At 48.3% G+C, this 20,687-nt stretch overlaps 1 protein-coding gene across 2 annotated transcripts in view; it reads right to left on the bottom strand.

Annotated features, from left to right (window-relative positions):
* srd5a3 (steroid 5 alpha-reductase 3) overlaps window positions 1-11,572 on the bottom strand; it is a 35,727-nt gene extending 24,155 nt beyond the window's left edge. The window contains exons 1-3 of one of the 2 annotated variants that reach the window (XM_085970040.1): window positions 11,248-11,572; window positions 7,701-7,852; window positions 5,485-5,676 (exon numbers count right to left, since the gene is read on the bottom strand). In XM_085970040.1, the coding sequence (XP_085826166.1) occupies window positions 5,485-5,676; window positions 7,701-7,852; window positions 11,248-11,549 (646 nt within the window). In that variant the 5' untranslated portion in view covers window positions 11,550-11,572. Of the gene's footprint in view, window positions 1-5,484; window positions 5,677-7,700; window positions 7,853-10,170; window positions 10,681-11,247 lie in introns of those variants that run through there. The other variant, XM_085970045.1, reaches the window with a different exon arrangement.
* Window positions 11,573-20,687: the final 9,115 nt, after the last annotated feature.

Genomic DNA, 20,687 nt, shown 5'->3' with positions numbered 1-20,687 from the left:
CTATACTTTGTGTACCTGGCTGATGACACCGCTCCGTGCGCCCAGCACTCCTGAAGAGGGATACAACGAGAGCCATCAAGCGACCAGGAACATCATCGAACAAACAATCGGCGTCCTGAAGCAACGGTTCCGCTGTCTGGATCGTTCCGGTGGAGCCCTCCAGTATTCGCCGGAGCGAGTCTCCCATTTCGTGGTCGTTTGCTGCATGCTGCACAACCTGGCTATCCGCAGGACTCAGCCACTGCCACCACAGATTGGAGGACCACCTGAGGAGGAGGAGCAGGAGGAGGAGGAGGAGGAGGAGGACCAGCACAGGAGGAAGGCACAAAGTGCAAGGGCCGCCCGTCGCCGGCTTATTGAACGTCGGTTCTAGGCCCCCTCTCAGATGAATGTAGCCGCTCCACAAGCCCTCAGCCGAGCAGGGCAACCAGGACTTAACCAAAAAACCATGCACACTGCAATTTAACAACAATAATTTATTGAAAACCTCTGCCTTTCCCACATTACATGCTCATGTGGAGAAGCCCCCTCCAAAAACACAAAACTACCAGTCTCGGCCTTACAAAAAGAAAGAAAGACACCAGTCTCGGCCTTACCCAAAAACTGCACCACTGTCGGCCTTAGAACAAGCACCAGGCATTTGTGCATACCTCTACTTTTTGCCCTGCGAGGGCGGTGCCTTGCGCATCCTTGCCTGGCCCCTGCCCGCCCTGCTGCTCCTCCTCAATGGGAGCCCAGTGGCTGCAGCAAGGCTGGGGGAAGGCTGCTGAGGGGCAGATGGCGAGACAGCAGATGCCCTTGGGGGTCGGCCTGCACCAGCTCTGGCCTTGGAGTGGCCGGCTGCTGACTGCTCCAACTCTGGCTGGGCGGCAGCAGTCTGTCCAGCAGCTCGTGGCAGCTGCAATGGCGGAGTGGCAGTGTCGGCTGCAGGAATGGTGGCAACCTGGCAGATCGCAGGTGCTCGCTGGTCGCCTGACACATTGGCACTCGCACGGGCCAGCACTGCAGCATGCGCAGCAAACAGCTGAAGGACAGACTGCTGGGCTGCTGCTGCGCGGCGAGTGCCCTGGCGAAGCCTGGCTGATCCAGCGAGGGTGGCAGCAGTTAGTGCCCGTGTGGCCCTGGTCTGTGTCCGAATGACACCAGCCAGTGAATGGACGGCACGACTGAGCACTTGGCTAGAAGCCGACTGTGCTGCCGCGAAGTCCTGCTGACTCCTGGCCTGTGCTGCCGCGATGTCCTGCAGACTCCTGGCCTGTGCTGCATTGAATTGTTCCAGACTCCTGGCCTGTGCTGCACTGAATTGTTGCAGACTCCTGGCCTGTGCTGCCCCGAATTCCTGCACACTCCTTGCCAGTGACTCTATGGAGTCAGGCATCCTTGCCACTGCAGCCATGAGCTCAGTGTGCCTGCGCTCAGCCTGGACGGCCATTTCCTCTAGGAGGCGCACCTCCTCTGCGCTCACCGTCGCAGGACCGGAGGCCGCACTCACCCTCTGGGGAGAAGTCCGCCGAGCTTCCCCACCCCTCCCGCGTTGCTGCAGGCCGCTGGGCCCCTGAGCTTCACTCTCCTCCGACCCTTCCCCCCGGCTCCCCTCCAGGGAAGACGTGTCCCCTACATCGCCATGGGCTGGCGCGGCTGAGGGTGGCACTGATGGGCCGGCTTCCTCTTCCTCCTCCTCGTCTTCCGAAGGGCTGACAGTGGCAGCTTGAGGGCCCGCCTCCTCACCTGGCGATTCACCATCTGAAAGCAGGAAGGCACAAGAGTAGCTTTAGAGTGAGGACAGGGCGGCAGCGAGGGAGGCATGAGTGGTGCCATTCACCGCATTGGTCGGACAGTGGCAAAGGATGCTGATCTGATGCGCAAGTGGAACGAGAGAGGTCCAAAGGTGATGCCCTTACCATTGGTGCACAGAACAGGGTCGGCATCTCCACTGGCGACGGGGCCAATCAGCCGGCCTCCCATAATGCGCTCCACACGCTGGTCGAGGTCGGAGAGCTCTTTGAGGTCCCCCGGTCTCAGTTCGGTTGCGCCGGTTGTGCGCAACCTTGGCCTGCAAGAGAAAGGACGGCCTCTAAGTACAGTGTGAAGCCCTGATCTTGTCTGCACTGCCTCCCATGGTCGAATAGCTAGTACAGTGTGTAGCCCTGATCTTGTCTGCACTGCCTCCCATGGTCGAATAGCTAGTACAGTGTGTAGCCCTGATCTTGTCTGCACTGCCTCCCATGGTCGAATAGCTTGGACAGTGTGTAGCCCTGATCTTGTCTGCAATGCCTCCCATGGTCGAATAGCTTGGACAGTGTGTAAAGTGCTGAATGTGCAATTGATTTTCATGCCAGTCCCATAGCTGATGGATGAGTGCTGGCCATTAGGGCTTTCAGGTCCCTTTGCCCATAATGTGAGGTGCACATGCAAGGATGAGGAGGACACTGGAAAGGGTACTCACCCTGACAACCCGAGTGAGGTCGTTGAACTTCTTCCGGCATTGCACAGGAGTCCTGGCAACCACGCTGTTGGAAGACACCCTGTTGGACACCTCCCTCCAGGCTTTCCGGTAGGCACTGGGCAGCGGCCTCTTGCCACCTTCTGGGAACAAAACTTGGCGCCTGCGCTCCACTCCGCCAACCAGCACCCTCAGGTCACCGTCGCTGAAGCGCTGCGCTCTCTCCCTGGCCTTCTCCATAGTCCTGGGCGTTGTACAGGTGAAGCTGAAGTGGTCAGGCCTAGGTTGAGGGCTGCAGTGTGCAGGGCGTGGCAGGCAAACAAATCCACCCTCCCCCTTTAAGAGATGACCGGCGCCAGAGTGTCTGCCGTCAATCAAGAACTCGCCGCACCTGCGCTGCGCCCGGCCTCGGGGCTATTGCTCAGCACCGCCGGCATAGCGCCTAAAGATAGTCGTGCATCGCCTGTTTTTGCGCAGCAGCAACCTCTTGGGGCGATGCGACTGAATATCGGCGAAGGGGGCGCGACTTTGCGCCGGGCGCAAACTTTAGCGGCCGCCCGACTTTACCGCCCCAAAAATGGCTATACTGAATTTCTAGGCCCATGTGTTTTAAAAGCAACTTTTTTTTTTAAAGACGCAGAAAGCGGGAAAAAGAAATGAAAAGTTTGGAATCAAGATGGCGGCGACTCACCTCGGTTCAGAATGATATGGCCCGCCCACACACGCACCGATTGGTCAACCATCAGGTCACTGAACTGTAGGATTGGTCAATCATCACGTCACTCAACTGTAGGATGGCCCGCCCGCACACACATTGAACCCGCCCCCACTCGATGCAAATGAGCGGATAATGAGAGGAATTTTGAACATTTTTTGGATACCGTCGGCACAATTTTTGTCCGACCGTCGGCACAATTTTTGTCCGAGCAAAAAGTAAATACACCTACAAGAGTCCTGTAATGATGAGCTTTCTTTTGATATAACATATGTGTAGGTACGCTCTATAACTTTTGATTGTATAGCTGGCCAGAGAGACAGACAGAGAGACGGACGGAGAGACGGACGGAGAGACGGACGGAGAGACGGACGGAGAGACGGACGGAGAGACGGACGGAGAGACGGACGGAGAGACGGACGGAGAGACGGACGGAGAGACGGACGGAGAGACGGACAGAGAGACGGACAGAGAGACGGACAGAGAGACGGACAGAGAGACATATCCTTTTATATATATAGGTGGAGAGGAGGAAAGCACTTTGGCCTAGAAATTTGGTGGGCTGCGCCACCAGTTAGCACCCAAAGAGGGCACTTAGTGGTGTTAGCGCCACTAGCCGCGCCTCCCACGAAATTTAGCGGGGCGCTAATGGCGGCGTTAGCCTGTTGCGCTGTGTCGCCACCGATGACGTCATCAGTGTGCGCAGCGCCCTGCTACCGCCCCGAACGCGATATTTGGTCGCGCCGGTCGCAATTTGCGACCGGTTCAGGGGGGCCTACCTGCGGCGGTAGAGGCGCAAATTAAAGGAGGTGCGGGGTGGCCATTTTTGTTGTTGGCCGCCTGCCAGCACCTCTCCGCGCTGCCGTCCCCGGCCTCCTGAGTACCCCCCCGGGTAGTGCTGGCTGTGTCCCAAGAGCCCGGCACTTCTCCTCGGTGCCGGGCTCTTTTGCCGGCACTCGCGATCTCCGATCGCGCTGCAGCAGGCCCCTCCCCTTTAAGAAGGGGAGGAAGGCCTGCTGTACCGCAGTGCGCCGTGCCGCAGCGTGTGGCGCTGCAGCACGTTGTGCTGCGATTTTCAGTTGCAGCGCCCTAAGAGGGGCGCGGAGCGCCTCGAGCAGCGCCCCGCTTCCGTTTGGGGTGCTGAAACTGAATATCGGGCTGGCGCTCGCGGCTCCTTCCGGGGCGGAACTTCCGGCGCCCAGGCGAGACTGGCACCCCAAACGGGGCGCCACCGAATTTCTAGGCCTTTGTTTCTAAACTGTGACAGGAATTAGTTGGGTACATGTAGCTAAGACATTCCTTTGAAACCAGAAGACATTATTTGTTTCTTAGAAAGCAACAAGATCCTTATATTCTTCAAGGTTAAGTTTACACACTTGGAGGGAGATATAAAAATAGGAGATATGAACGATTGACAAAACGAGTGACATAAAGCCACCCAAGGTAAAAGCAAATTTGATACGCAGTAGCAGAAATTGAAAGGAAGAACAAATGCTGACATGGAGAAGGAAGTGCTAGACCTTCAGAGAAAAATTTAACTGTTGGGTAGGAGACAAAAGTTCTTTCAACAACAACTTGCATTTATATAGTGCTTTTAACACAGTAAAATGTCCAAAGATGCTTCACAGGAGCGTTCTCAAACAAAGGAGATATTAGGGCAGATGACCAAAAGCTTGGTCAAAGAGGTAGGTTTTAATAAGTGTCTAAAGGAGGAGGGAGAGATAGAGAGGTGGAGAGATTTAGGTAGGAAATTCCAAAGCTTAGGGCCCAGGCAGCTGAAGGCACAGCCGCCAATGGTGGAGCGATTAAAACTGGGGATGCGCAAGAAGCCAGAATTGGAGAAGCGCAGAGACCTCGGAGGGTTGTAGGGCTGGAGGAGGTTATAGAAATAGGGAGGGGCGAGGCCATGGAGAGTTTTGAAAACAAGGATGAGAACTTTGAAGTTGAGACGTTGCCGGACCGGGAGCCAATGTAGATCAGTGAGCACGGGGTGATGGGTGAACGGGACTTGGTGCGAGTTAGGATACAGGCAGCAGAGTTTTGGATGAGCTCAAGTTTATGGAGGGTAGAAGATGGGAGGCCAGCTAGGAGAGTGTTGGAATAGTCGAGTCTCGAGGTAACAAAGGCATTGATGAGGGATTCAGCAGCAGATGAGCTGAGGCAGGTGTGGAGTCAGGCGCTGTTACGGAGGTGGAAGTTGGCATAAAGTATTTATGCCTTATGCCCAGAAGATAGCCATTTTATTTTATAACTTTTGGTGTTAACCAAAGTCAATTAAATATAAGCTATCCGCCTACATATTTAAATGAAGTATATGAAAACCCACCTTTCGTTCCAAGAAGGGGTCCTTCACAGTGCACTGTTAAACCAACAAGTACATAATAAACCAAACCCCAGCAATATTGTACTGGATGAACGACTCCATTTGAATACACCGAGGTAAAGAAGCACTCTATAAAACGTCGAACAGCCTGTATGCACAACATCATTTGAACCAATAGAACAGACAATTCATCACCTGAAAAAGAAACAAAGTTATTTTTAAAAATGTTTAAAATATCAACCAGTCCTTGGTTTTGTTCATATTTCTCCAATAGTGGTGTTTACCTTGACTCAGTAGTAGCACTCTTGCCTCTGAGTCAGAAAGTCAGAAGTCCCATTCGAGACTTGAGCACATAATCTGTGCTGACATTTAAATGCAGTACTGAGAGATTGCTGTGCTGTCGGCGGTACCATAGTTGAGATGAGATGTGTTCCATCCTTTTAGGTAGACATAAAAGATTCCATGATACCAGTCAAAGAGGATCATGAGAGTTCTCCCAGTGGCCTGGTCAACATTTAGCCAATCAAAATCACTATAACAGATCATTAAAGAAATTTATCTCATTACTGTTTGATGTTGCTACACGCAATTTGATGTCTGCGTTTCCCTACATTACAACAGTGACTACATTTCAAAAGTACTTCACTGGTTGTGAACATTGGCCCGGATTTTATGGTGCCTTCAGAATGGCCCTGCAAGTTCTGTGTTTCTGCATGCGTTGCACATGCGTGAAAACCCAGAACTTGCGATCTGCCAAGTTTCGCTTGGACAGATCCACCGCATCTGCTACTTTCTCTGGGGCAGAGTCGGGCTATTTGCCCAACTACTGCCCAGCGAATGCCCACGAAACCCTTACGCCCGGTAAAAGCAGGCCTTCTTTTATCAGCGTATGGGTTAAAATAAATGTTAAAATAAGTTTTTTTTTAAATGATTTAAACATTCACATACATTTAAAATAAGTTTCGGTAAATTTTTGCCAGTCTTAAAATGTTCACATTTATTTTTCAAAAAATTAAAGTTTTATTTTAAATGCTTAATTAAAGGGTCTTTTAATTAATTTTGAACATGTGATCATTTATTTTTATTTAAGTGGTGTGAAATTTTATTTATTTGGTGATTTCTATTATGCTTATGGGGCTTGCGAACCACATGTGTCCCTGGGATCCATAGGCCTTTACACAGGCATACGCCTTCAGGCCCAGGACCGCAAGAGTTCAAAGCTCTGGAGACACCAGGTAAGTTCATATATGTTTTTTTAAGTTTGGAGGCATACGCCGGCAGCAAGCCTCTGACCGCAATTTCCAAGCCACTAACATTGTGAAAGCTTAACATTTAATAGGGTATTTAACAGCGATATTACTGTGGAAAAGCCCATGTTTTCGTTAGATTCACTGATTTCACTGATTGCCGACTATGGGTGGGGGGTGGTGGTCCACAGCGCAGCCTGTGTCGGAGCAGTGAATGACTGACCGCAACTTCAGGATTTCCAAGTTCAGATGCACATGCGTTAAATCCTGAAGTTAGTCAGTTTCAGAGGGGTAATAACAGCAAACGCTGACAGTTCTCTGTAATTACCCACTGCAAATTCTGGGCCAATGTTATCAAAGTTCAGGAGTAGTGTTGACATGAATCTGGTCATTCATGTGGAAATTACTTATGAAATAATACCGGGCGGCCTGCTGGTGGTGTTGTCCAGGGACAGTATAAATACTCGGGCATGGGCCCAGCTTGCTCAGGACATTCTTTAACAGGAACTAGTGAAGGACACAACTAGATCGCCATGTTGAAAAACAGTTGATTAAAGCCTGGTTTAATACTCAGGCCAAGTGCCTAGTAGTTTTCTTATGTCAAGTGTCAAACACAGACATTTGGTTTACTCATTCCAATATAAATTAGCGAGAATGTTTGCTTAAATTTAACTTTACTGAAATTACATTGTACCATAAAGATAAACTTTCTTAATGCGTGCTGGATAATTTATACTAACTTCTTGTTATCCAATTCCAATAGATCAATTTTATTTTGCATTTGCCGAATTGATGTCCCCCATTCTTCTGATTTCGTATTTGAAAGAACTGGGAGTCTTATTTTCAAAAGGGTATAGCTCTATGGGGATAATTATTCCTTAATACCCAGTGTTGTCAATGCACTGTCCCATTTATAATCAGCCCGATAATTTGGTTTTTTTGTGTAGTAACAAAAAGTACTTTAATACTTGCCAGAGTTTAAGTGTAATACACTTCCACAAAGGAAGCTGAGAAGTCTCTGAAGCCATATTGGGAAAGGGTGACCCAAAAAAAGACTTTGGCAAGTAATTCCAAGTAGAAGGCCATTCCAGATCATTGAAACCACGTAGAAATGAGCAAACCATCTGTAGAAAAAGTAGAAAAGCAAAGTCATCCTATTAACTGTAACCATATCTAAGAACAAAATATTTTTAATTAAAAACATCTGTTGCTATGTGAGTACAGAAATTAAGTGCTGGGAATTAAATATTTTCTGCTTTTTACACCTGATATCAGGAATAAACTCCCAAAGGTCATCTTACAGCATAGTATAATGCAGAATAGCATACGTTGCTCTGACCCAGCAAATTGGCTTAGACCCAAATTCACATTCATTAGTTAATTTTTTTTTCTATTTCCACATTCTTACAGATCTGTCTCAGTTGGACTGCCAATTTAGTGCCACGTTGTGCCACATCGTGGTCAGTTTTGTGCTGTTAACACCAGAAAATAGATTGAAACTGCTTAAACTTATGTTACTTAGGACCCTTGCAGCAGGAATACTGTATTTCTACTGCATCAGTCTGGTTAAGGTTCAAAGGGAGGAGAAAATCTTTTTTTTTAATGTAACTTTTATTGTGATACAATTTCCACTTTTGACCACCGTACTCTCAAGTCAGGTACAACACAGACATGAAGCGGAATTAAGGCCTATTTATATTGCAGAATACTTCAGGACACATCTCTGTAATATTGCCCAAAGATCTGGGTGCTGTGGAAACTTCCCATTTACACTGGATGGCAAGATTCCACAGTACTAGACAATACTAATCTGTGCACATACAAGTACAGTTGTACTAAAGTCTACATCCATGACTTTTGTTTCCTAGCCTCTATTCTTTCCCCTGTGGAAATAAAGTGTTGATCTGGATAGCCATTGGTCCCACTGGCAGCCAGAAATAATGGCTCCTGTAGAATCCACCGCTTCAGGTGGGCCTTGGAACCTCTGGAGGTAGTTGCCATCTTGAATGTATTGCTCTGCCATCAGCAGAAACATATTAAAGTAAATGGGATATAAAGGTCCTTCTACTTTACTCTTTGTAACTGCCATCACAGAAGGGCATCCCATTTGTACCAATTCCAGATTTTTCTGCTTCCTATAGAAGCTGTTTATGACCTGCTTGTACCACTTAGTGCTGAATTACAGGCAATGTTACCCCTCGTGCTCACTGAGAACTGAGTTGGGTTCACTAACTCATTTCACTCTAGAATCCTTACAACTGTCACAGGAAACTTTCATCCCATTAGTCTGAGGTGGATTGAAACCCAGAGATGAAAAGGACAGCGTGCTAACCTGCCCCCGCCACACAGTGCTGCCCCCCGATTATCAAAATCCACGACAAGGCCTTGGGCAACGTGGACCACTTTCCATACCTCGGGAGCCTACTGTCAACAAGGGCAGATGTCGACGATGAAGTGCACCAGTGCAGCCTTTGGTCGCCTGAGGAAGAGAGTGTTTGAAGACCAGGGCCTCAAACCCGGCACTAAGCTCATGGTCTACAGAGCAGCAGTGATACCCGCCCTGCTATATGCCTCAGAGACATGGGCCATGTACAGCAGGCACCTCAAAGCACTGAAGAGGTACCACCAACGCTGCCTCCGCAAGATCCTGTAAATCCATTGGCAGGATAGGCGCATCAACATCAGTGTTCTTGCTCAGGCCAACATCCCCAGCATCGAAGCTTTGACCACACTCAATCAGCTCCGATGGACGGGTCACATTGTCCGCATGCCCGATACGAGACTCCCAAAACAAGTGCTCTACTCGGAGCTCCGACACGGCAAGAGAGCCCCAGCTGGGCATAGGAAACGCTTCAAGGACACCCTCAAAGCCTCCTTGAAAAAGTGTAACATCCCCATCGACACCTGGGAATCCCTGACCCAAGACTACACAAAGTGGCAGAGAAGCATCCGGGAAGGCGCCGAACACCTCGAGTCTCTTCGCCGGGAGCAAGCGGAAGCCAAGCGCAGGCAGTGCAAGGAGCGCACATCAACCTAAGCACCCCACCCACCTGCCCCTTCAACCACCATCTGCCCCACCTGTGACAGAGACTGTAGGTCCCGCATTGGACTCATCAGTCACCTGCAAACTCATTTTTAATGTGGAAGCAAGTCATCCTCGGCTCCGAGGGACTGCCTAAGAAGAACCCATTAAACTACCCAGCCACCTATGACGAGTAAGTCTGGCTGATTCTTTTCTTAAAATCTATCTAATAATTGTGAAACTATCCAAGTTATAAACTGCAATGTACTGTACAATATTGATTTCAATAGAACAAAAATCAGGCAGGTTCTACAGAAGGCAGTCAATCCCCTCTGACCACACAGGCAGCAAAGTTGAAAATCAACCTCCCTGTTTCTGCAGTTGAAAGCACTCTATCAAGGTAAAAGAACCTGAAATTACCCAGCAAAGTAGATACTGGTCTCTTCAAAATAGTACCAGCATGTAGACAGTAGAATCTCAATATAGTGCCAAATAGAAACGGTCAGAGGTGTGGTCATTAACACCTGGTTATCACCAGAAAGTGTCCCTTGTGGCCATGTGTGAAAACCAACATTACACATTTGTTTTCTTTCCACTTAACCCTGAAGGCAGGTATTTATGCCAGAGTGCAGTCCCCCAGTACTTCACCAATCCATAATTTGCCAGCCTGAACAGTCAATGTTGGTGAGGTATTTGGCCACAGAAGCCACAGCCAAACCCAATCCTGTGCTAATAACAACAGAAAATGCTGAAAATACTCAGCAGGCCAGGCAGCATCCGTGGAGAAAGGAACAGAGTTAATGTTTCCGGTCTGGGACCCTTCACCAATCCTGTGCTCCCTGTTGTCCACCCACACGGACTTCAGCAGTAGTCACCAGGAACCTGAGATGCCGATGTAGTGCCCTCCGCTGAGACGATACCAAAATTAGAGTTGCTATTACCTTGTTGATCAAGTTCTTCAAAAAAATCTTGCATTTATATAGCGCCTTTCAGTCTCAGGACATTCCAAAGCACTTTGTGAAGTGCAGTCACTGTTGTAATGTAGGAAACAAGGCAGCCAATTTGTGCACAGCAAGATCCCACAAACAGCAATGAGGTACATGACCAGATAATCTGCGTTAGTGATGTTGGTTGAAGAAACTCCCCTGCTCTTTTTCAAAATAGTGCCATGAGGTCGTTAATGTCCACCTGAGTGGGCAGACTCCGTTTAACTTGTCATCCCAGACAAGGGGCCTTCAACAGTGCAGCGCTCCCTCAGTACTGCTCTGAACTATTACCCTAGATGTTGTGTTCAAGTCTCTGGAGTCGAACAAGTCTCGAGCAGCGATCCCTGAGCTGTGCGCATGAGCAGTAACAGCTCTGTGGCACATCCTGAACTTCCGGTCAGTCAGTAAATGAAATGCTGTTCTGGCGAACGAGTAAGAGTTAAGAACCTGTGCTTTAATAACGTCTTGCTCTCGCTTTGCAGGGGCTGCACAGGTCGGGAGTTACCTTTACCTTTTCGGAAGGTCCAAGCGCTGGAGCCAGGGCGGCCGCAGGAAGAAATACTGTTTGCTTTTACCGTAACGCATGAAATCCTGAAATAAAAGCGAAAAGATCCCGGAACCCGACCACATATTGTGAAAAATCACAAAGAAAAGAAACATCGCGGCGAAAACGAGCCAGACGGCGCCAATAAAGCCCACTCCGGGCTCGGAGACCATCTTGTGCAGCGCGAGATTCGCAGCGAGTCTGAAACAGGAACCAGTCCCAGAGGCGCGTGAGCCAGCCTCCAGTACTGAGTCATTCACCATATACATTCACCCTAGACCCTGTACCATTCAGCATTCACCTTCTACCCTATAACATTCACCCTAGACCTTATACCTTCAGCATTCACCCAATAGCATTCACCCTAGACCCTATACCATTCAGCATTCACCCTCTACCCTATAACATTCACCCTAGACCCTATACCATTCAGCATTCACCCTAGACCCTATACCATTCAGCATTCACCCTCTACCCTATAACATTCACCCTAGACCCTATACCATTCAGCATTCACCCAATAGCATTCACCCTAGACCCTATACCATTCAGCATTCACCCTCTACCCTATAACATTCACCCTAGACCCTATACCATTCAGCATTCACCCTAGACCCTATACCATTCAGCATTCACCCTCTACCCTATAACATTCACCCCAGACCCTATACCATTCAGCATTCACCCAATGGCATTCACCCTAGATCCTATAACATTCACCCTAGAACCTATACCATTCAGCATTCACTCTGTACCATTCACCCTATACCCTGTAACATTCACCATTCACCCCATAACCTATACCCTGCACCCTTCACTCCTATACCATTCACCCTATACCCATCACCTTTTACCTTATTCTCTATAACATACACTCCCACACCATTCACCCCGACACCCATTCACTCCCACACCATTCACCCTATACCATTCACCCCTTCACTTATTAGTGGCAGCTGTGGCTCAGTGGGTAGTACACTCGCCTCTGAGTCAGAAGGTTGTGGGCTCGAGTCCCACTCCAGAGACTTGAGCACACAAATCTAGGCTGACACTCCAGTGCAGTGCTGAAGGAGTGCTGCACTGTCGGAGGTGCCGTCTTTCGGATGAGACGTTAAACTGAGGCCCCGTCTGCTCTCGCAAGTGGATGTAAAAGATCCCATGGCACTATTTCAAAGAAGAGCTGGGGAGTTATCCCCTGTGTCCTGGCCAATATTTATCCCTCAATCAACATAATAAAAACAGATTATCTGGTTATTATCACATTGCTGTTTGTGGGAGCTTGCTGTGTGCAAATTTGCTGCTGTATTTCCCACATTACAACAGTGACTACACTCCAAGTACTTTTCTTTCTATTCCCCCCTACACCTTGTAAGATTCGCAAAATTGAACATTGTCCTATAAGGGTCTATTGGCAGAAGAGGCCTTAATTTTAAAGACTGTTTTAAAAGCCCAGAAAAAGGGGCATACAAAATGGCCGCCAGACCCCGTGACCAGCTTTTGGGACACTTTAAAATGGTTCCTGCAGTCCCCAGACAGCCTTTGTGGATTCAGCCCACAGTAGGTTCTGGAAGGCAGTTTCAGGGAAAACTAAACCAGACAGAACCACATACATATGGATTGGATGCAGATCCAGTCAGATCGGCCTGTAGATAAAGGCCATCTAAATGTTTGCCCAGACAAAGGAAAACAGTTTCATATTCATAGGGGGAACATCAAGAACCGTTTAAGACATCAGAAGGACATTAAAAACAATACAGGGTCACTCCAGACCAGAGATGGCCGTTACCGGCCATCCCAAAGTAGTTTAAAACATAATAACTACCCTGCTGTGCTACAAGCCCGCCAAAAGTTAAACAAAGACTAACCTTGATTTGGTGGGAGATAAAGGCCTCTTTTGAGAAGTATAACTGGAGTCTCGGGGTAGCCATCAGTAGCTTTGAGCTTTTGCAGCTTTTCCAGCCTGGAGCCTGTAGCTGATAACTTTTGAGCTAGCTTGCTCTTTCGAGAGCCGTGGAGGAACGTCGATCCGGAGACCAGCCAAAAAAGTGATTCGAGTCTGCATCCCGCCCCGGGGTAACCATCGGGAGATCATCGACAAACCCCGGGCCGTTGACGAGACAAAGGACAGCAGCCTTTCAGAAGAAACCTATCTGAAAATGGTAAACCAGCTGGGCTCTGCGAAGAAACCTATTTGACCATGATCAAATAGGTGGTCTCCATCCACGCCGCCGTCCAGGCCCGCCATCATCCAGCCTGTCCGTGACCTTCACCTCGAGGAAGAAGAGAAAGAGCCGCAGCCCGCAGCGCTGACCATGTGGAGACAGGACGCCTGAAAGGATCAAAACGCAGACCTTTTTCAAAACTCTATACTTGGGAATGGAAAATGCGCCAGCCTGTTCTTCGCCTGTGAAGCCCGATAGCATATATGGAACCCCGGTGGACAGAGGTGAGGTGGTAGGGTTATCTGAGTGGATCACGGTGCACGATGCCCCCGTATCCAATAGATAGGTACCTTTCACTTCCTCTACCTCCATCTCCACGATGGGTCTTTTCCATACATCATATCGCAGCGGACATAGGTAGACAGGTTGCGCTGACTCTAGTCATTGGGGTGCAGCGGTCGGGGCTGCAGGAACGGCAGGACCAGTGGCGACGGCTATCCTCCCCTGCGCGATCATAAGAGACCGCATTGTCTCTATAATTGACTCTATTGCAGCGGGATCCATAGCCGCACCAGGTTCCCTTTTCTGGGACAGGGGCTGCGGCTTGGACCTGGACTCGTGCTGGGGCGGTGGTCTGGGCTTGGGCTTGGGCTGCGGGAGATTTTCCCTTATCCTTCCACGGGTTTTTACAGTCCTTGCGCCAATGTCCATCCTTCCCACACCCGTAGCAATTGAGCTTGGCTTGGGTAGGGCGATTCCCTTCCTGATGCCATTCCTTTTTACTTGGGGCTGCAGGCTTTGCCTCATGCACTTTTCCCTTAGAGGGAGGTGTCTCCTGACTCCTATAATTCTTGTATGCAATGGTGAGCTGTCGGAGCACCGTCTCCTCCGTGACACCGGGACCTTGGGGGTCAAACCAAGATTTGGCTTGGGCCTTTATCTGCGGCAGGCTGTTGGCAACCAGACAACGGAGCCAATGAACCCGCTGAACATCGTTCATTGCAGCCCGTTCAGGCATGCCCAGACAGCTGTGGCGATACACTGGCCACAGCCTTTCTGCGAAAACCCGTGGGGGTTCTCCAGTTAGCTGCACAGTCCCTTCCACACAGAGGAACGGATTACCTTCATCCACTCCCAGAACTTCCAGGACCTCATCCCTGAGTTCCACATACCCTTTCTGTCCCCTCTTGCTCCCTGCTGAGAGGCACTGAAGGATTGTGCTATCCAGGGAGAACAGCAACATCTTCGCCTGCTCAAGATCATCACAATCATTGATGGCGGCTGTCTCCTGTACCTCCCTGAAATGGACTGAGGGATCTCCCTTCTCGGTGAGTTTTGGGAGGTGGCTCACCATCGCCCTGAGTTGTTGGGCACCGTGGGGCAGCACGATCTGGTTCATGTGGGGTCCGTCCGCGCCACTGGCGCCGGTGGGACCATACCTCTGGTGCCGAGTGGGACACATTGGTGCTGGCTCCGGCTGTACTACCAGGGGTTGTTCCTCCTCCTGTTCCACCTCAGCTTCCTTTTCTTCCACCCCCACCCCCCTTCGGGCCAAACCTCACTGTAGCTCGGCAGTGCTGAGGGCTCAGTGGCTGGTGCCACAACTACTTCGCATGGAATCGGGTTTTTGGATTCCTTCAAAAAGTCTAAGTGACTTGCTTTTGGGCTTACGAGGCATACCATGCCTTTTGCCTTAACCAAGGCCGTTCTTAGGTCTTCTATCGTCTTTTGGCAGGGGCCATGGTCTGCGCTCTCAAATCCGTGCTCGAGGGCCAGCTTGTAAGCTGCCTTAACCTCTACTACTCTCTCCTCCTGCGCTCTTAGCTGTTGTGCGAGGCGGGTGTTTTTCTCCTGTATCCTCGTTTCATGAATCTTTGCCTCAGTAACCTGGCATTCCAGGTACTCTATTCTAGCCTGATGTTGGCTGGCTACAACTTGGCGTTCCTGATTTAGTGCGTGAAGTGCTGTGATGAGTTTTTCCCCACCCATGGCCTTTTCCTCTATCTCTGTATCTTGGGTTTTGATCCTGGCTGCCTGCGCTGCAATGACCCTGTCCAAAATCAGGACTTGTCTTTTGTAGCACATCAGCCACACTGCCTTCTTGACTGACTTCTTATGTTCTTTGCTCTCTGTCCACCTGATGGCTGCGTCTACTGGACGCCCATCCCGTAAGAGATTGGAAATCCACTGTTTAGTGAGATTTACCTTTCCAAAGACATAATCCGCTATCCTCTCATCCATAACACTTCGTTCATTCAAACCTGGGTCTAATACATTGCAATCCTGCTGCCAGTGTCCTGCCGTGGTCGCCATTTTCTGTAAGGGGTTTTCTTAGATCGCAGAGGTCTCTCTCCAGAGGCCTCCCTCTCTCTTGCACAGTAAAACCTTGAGTGGTTCGACCCACTCGCCCCTTAGGTTCTAAACACTGGACTTTGAGGCAGGAACTACAATGCAGAGAAAACTCTATAGACCAGGTTTAATGAAAACGAAATGAAACTTTATTGCATAAAGGAAGAGAACAAACTGCAAGCCAATAAGGTACATGGGAGGGAAAAACAAATCATAATACAGTACTGGCTAAGATATATGCAGGCATATTATACTTTACAAAAGTCATTACGAAATGGGGAAACACACGGAACATCGAGGGACAACAACTCATTGTTAAAATTACCCCTTAAATGCCCACCCCTAAGCCTATCTAGATCAGTTTATGAGGGGCCAGAAACATGCTCACCAATCCAGTTGGAAAGTATAGAGTTTTGAAAAAGGTCTGCGTTTTGATCCTTTCAGGCGTCCTGTCTCCACGTGGTCAGCGCTGCGGGCTGCGACTCTCTCTCTTCCTCGAGGTGAAGGTCACAGACAGGCTGGATGCTGGCAGGCCTGGACGGCGGCGTGGACGGAGACCACCTATTTGATCATGGTCAAATAGGTTTCTTCGCAGAGCCCAGCTGGTTTACCATTTTCAGATAGGCTTCTTCTGAAGGGCTGCTGTCCTTTGTCTCGTCAACGGCCCGGGGTTTGTCGATGATCTCCCGATGGTTACCCCGGGGTGGGATGCAGACTCGAATCACCTTTTTGGCTGGTCTCCGGGTCGACGTTCCTCCACGGCTCTCGAAAGAGCAAGCTAGCTCAAAAGTTACCAGCTACAGGCTCCAGGCTGGAAAAGCTGCAAAAGCTCAAAGCTACTGATGGCTACCCCGGGACTCCAGTTATACTTCTCAAAAGAGGCCTTTATCTCCCGCCAAATCAAGGTTAGTCTTTGTTTAACTTTTGGCGGGCTTGTAGCACAGCGGGGTAGTTATTATGTTTTAAACTACTTTGGGATGGCCGGTAACGGCCATCTCTGGTCTGGAATGACCCTGTATTGTTTTTAATGTCCTTCTGATGTCTTAAACGGTTCTTGATGTTCCCCCTATGAATATGAAACTGTTTTCCTTTGTCTGGGCAAACATTTAGATGGCCTTTATCTACAGGCCAATCTGACTGGATCTGCATCCAATCCATATGTATGTGTTCTGTCTGGTTTAGTTTTCCCTGAAACTGCCTTCCAGAACCTACTGTGGGCTGAATCCACAAAGGCTGTCTGGGGACTGCAGGAACCATTTTAAAGTGTCCCAAAAGCTGGTCACGGGGTCTGGCGGCCATTTTGTATGTCCCTTTTTCTGGGCTTCTTTTAAAACAGTCTTTAAAATTAAGGCCTCTTCTGCCAATAGACCCTTATAGGACAATGTTCAATTTTGCGAATCTTACAACCTTTCACCCTATACATTCTTCACCCATACACCCTGCACCATAACTGCATTCACCCTTCACCCATTCTCCATTCACTCATTCACTCTATGCCATACACCCTTCACCATTCACTATACAGACCTAGTGTCATCTGTCAGGGTGAGAATGGCAGTGACTGGGACTTTGTTTCTTACAACTCTTTTAGGGTGATTAATCCTTACATGGAAGCTATTACAATTTGAAAAATTTTAGTTAAAATTTGGAATTCATTGTTTGTGCCCCTTTAAAAAGGGAGCAATTATGATTTAAGGGTATCATCCAGGCTACAGAATTTACAGGCAGCCTGGGAGTCCGTGTATCACCTTAAAAGCACATTAGATGGGACTGCTCTGTGTAACATTCTCCAATGGAACAGAGGAATCCTGTGTAGAGCCCGCCACCATTTGTTTTTTTACAGTGCATTTTGTCCAGAAAGTGAGGTATTTCCCCACTGTTCTTTGTCATGTCTAGTCTTGTTCTTAGACTTTTTACCCCTTTCCCTTACAGTTAACTTGCTGATAAGATCAGATGTTCAAAGCAAATAATTCACCTTCAAGTAAAAAAGGTCAATTGCACCAGTTATGTGTTATCTTGAAGGCCTATTGGCCTCTCACAAAAAATGTCTCCATATCCTTTGGCGAGATCAAAACTATAATCTTGCTCTCATCAAATTTTTTTAGCTTCTCAGTTAAAGTAATTAAATCACCAGCATCATCATGTTTCTTCATGTTAAATTCTGCTCGTTTTAGAGACAGCAAGGGAGAAATCTCAAAGAATACTACTCTATAAATTGCTGTTTAGGGGTCAATTGCAAGTTACTACAAGTTTCTAAGAGTTTACTCCTGGTATTAACATTTTCAACCTGTGGAATTTATCTCCCATACAGGTCATTGGATGTGGCTCATAGAAAGGAACACTAGTCAGCCACAGTAATTTGGCTGCATAAATTGCTAGTTTTGCCTTCTCTGATATTTCATGTGCTTAACTATCTCCAAATGATAGTTCACAGCTGACTAAGAGGATTTGTGCTTCTTTTTAAAGGAATGACTTAATGCGTGGGAGATAAAGCTCTCATTTAAATTTGAGTGGCGAACTGCCAGCATTGGTCACGCTTCTTATAGGCAAGTCACCATCTGGGAGGGCAGGAAATCTGACAGTAGTGCCACTTTTTAAAGCCAGCCTCCACCTCTTTAAAGGGGAGGTGGAGTCCTGGAGGATGGCATCGACACATTGCAGTCACCTCAATGGACGTTGCAGCTGGGCCTCTTTCCAGGGGTCTGTGGCACCAGCAGTAGCATCTCCCAGGGCTGCTTGTACTGGGCAATACAGGTAATGGGCTCCACGATCTCCTCCCCCTTGGACAGGCTGAGAGACGGATGGGGCTTCATTTGCATCACAGGCCGCATACAGTCTGCTCTCCTGCAGATCAGTGTGAAGGGATAATTACTAGTCCTAGCCCCTTTAGGGCTATTCCAGATCAGGCGTATTCCTTAGATGTTCACTTTCAACTAAAGTTTGAGGTAGCCGAATCCTAAAGACGCTTAATTGGGTCTAAATTCCGGACTCTCTCTCCCTAAAGGAAAGGAACATCCTGAAAATGTTACCGTCCTCCCGATAGCACTTTTAATAAGTTTAGCTAGACTGTAACGTTCCGGATATTATGAGGGTCTGAAAAACTACCCCAGAAGTCTGCAACTCCTCACCAAAGAGTGTACAGAGATTGAATTTGCGAGTTTGATACAGAAGTATTATGTGAGACAATTCTAAAAATATATAGATTTATTAAAGAACCGACAAATAATTTACAGTTGGTGAGTCAATCACAACATTAACAGTTCCAAAAAGAGAAAGCTTTACAATCTTATCAGAGATCCTTACTCTCAAATCTTAACTTTGCTACAGTTTTACAGTTCTTAATGTTTATTCAGGATATCCACCAAAATCAAATACAGTACCTTTGTTCCCCGAGGTACAAAGAATTGTAGACTTACAGAGCTAGCTCTGAAGCCGAGAATCACTTTGCCCCTTTAAGTGAGTCTATTATCTCATTGCGAGTTCAATATTTATACCCTTTTCCAGTGGTGTTTCCTTTAAGATTTTTTGCTGATGTAAGCTAAGTATCGCTAGTAATTTTTCTGCTGACCCCTGCAGTTCTTGCAAGTCACCTCAGCTGGTAGCACTAGAGAATTATGTCTCTTCTCTAGGTGTTCTAAATTTATCATAAAAAACAGTGCAACAGCAGGTGCACTTTACTTGGTATCATTTTTATGAAGGCAGATGTTTGTTACTTTTATGTGCTCCTTTACGAGGTGTAAATTAGAACACCTTGTACCGGGTAACTATTGTCTTGTTCCCAAAGGTTCAGACTTCAGGAGCCTTTAACCTTCTGTTTCAATAAGGTTATTGATTCAGTGTCAACAACTTATCTTATCTCAATAGCCAGAATGCTATCACAGCTTTTTCATCATTAGGTTTCTAGATTTCCAGACCCAGTTTGTCATGTTTTAATAAGGCCAGAATTCTTTCATAGAATGGTGTATTTTTCTGAATAGGTTTTATGGCTTATTCCTTCACAAGTGGGAGCACTGAGCTGCAGCCCCATAGTAGGGATGCAATGGCTGTGGAACATGTTACCCTCTCTCAGGATGGCAGCACATAAGCACCCTCACCAACCCCTCAACCAAAGCCCATTCTGGTGCCAAATAGTCAACTGGACCAGATTGCTCTGGCCACCACCCAGTTGCTGCAATCTACAACCTGGCTTCTGAAGGACTGGAGGTCACTGACCACAAGCATCTCAAGCACTGAGCCACAGCAGCCTACTATTTCCCATGCTGAAGTCACTGGGGGAGCAACTTTTGAAGTAGTAGACTAAGTAAGAGATCACTTAAAGGCACAATGGGCTCAGCTGGGTGATAATTAGTTTGTATGTATTTATGTCCATTTATGTCACACAAGTGCCAGGCAATAACCATCTCCTACAAGAGAGAGTCTAACCACTGCCCCTTGACATTCAACGGCATTACCATCACCGAAATTCCCTCCATCAACATCCTGGGGGGTCACCACTGACCAGAAACTTAACTGGACCAGCCACATAAATACTGTGGCTACAAGAGCGGGTCAGAGGCTGGGTATTCTGCGGCGAATGTCTCACCTCCTGACTCCCCAAATCCTTTCCACCATCTACAAGGCACAAGTAAGGAGTGTGATGGAATACTCTCCACTTGCCTGGATGAGTGCAGCTCCAACAACACTCAAGAAGCTCGACACATTCCAGGACAAAGTTGCCCGTTTGATTGGCACCCCATCCACCACCTTAAACATTCCCTCCCTCCACCACCGGCGCACCGTGGTTGCAGTGCGTATCATCTACAAGATGCACTGCAGCAACTCGCCAAGGCTTCTTCGGCAGCAGCTCCCAAACCCGCGACCTCTACCACCTAGAAAGACAAGGGCAGCAGGCGCATG

The sequence above is a fragment of the Somniosus microcephalus genome, chromosome 2 (assembly GCF_052327205.1).
Source record: "Somniosus microcephalus isolate GS21.2 chromosome 2, FLI_Smic_1.0, whole genome shotgun sequence".
Taxonomy (NCBI): Eukaryota; Metazoa; Chordata; class Chondrichthyes; order Squaliformes; family Somniosidae; genus Somniosus; species Somniosus microcephalus.
Note: the sequence above shows the minus strand (reverse complement) of the source record. Positions and strands in the feature narration are given on the sequence as shown.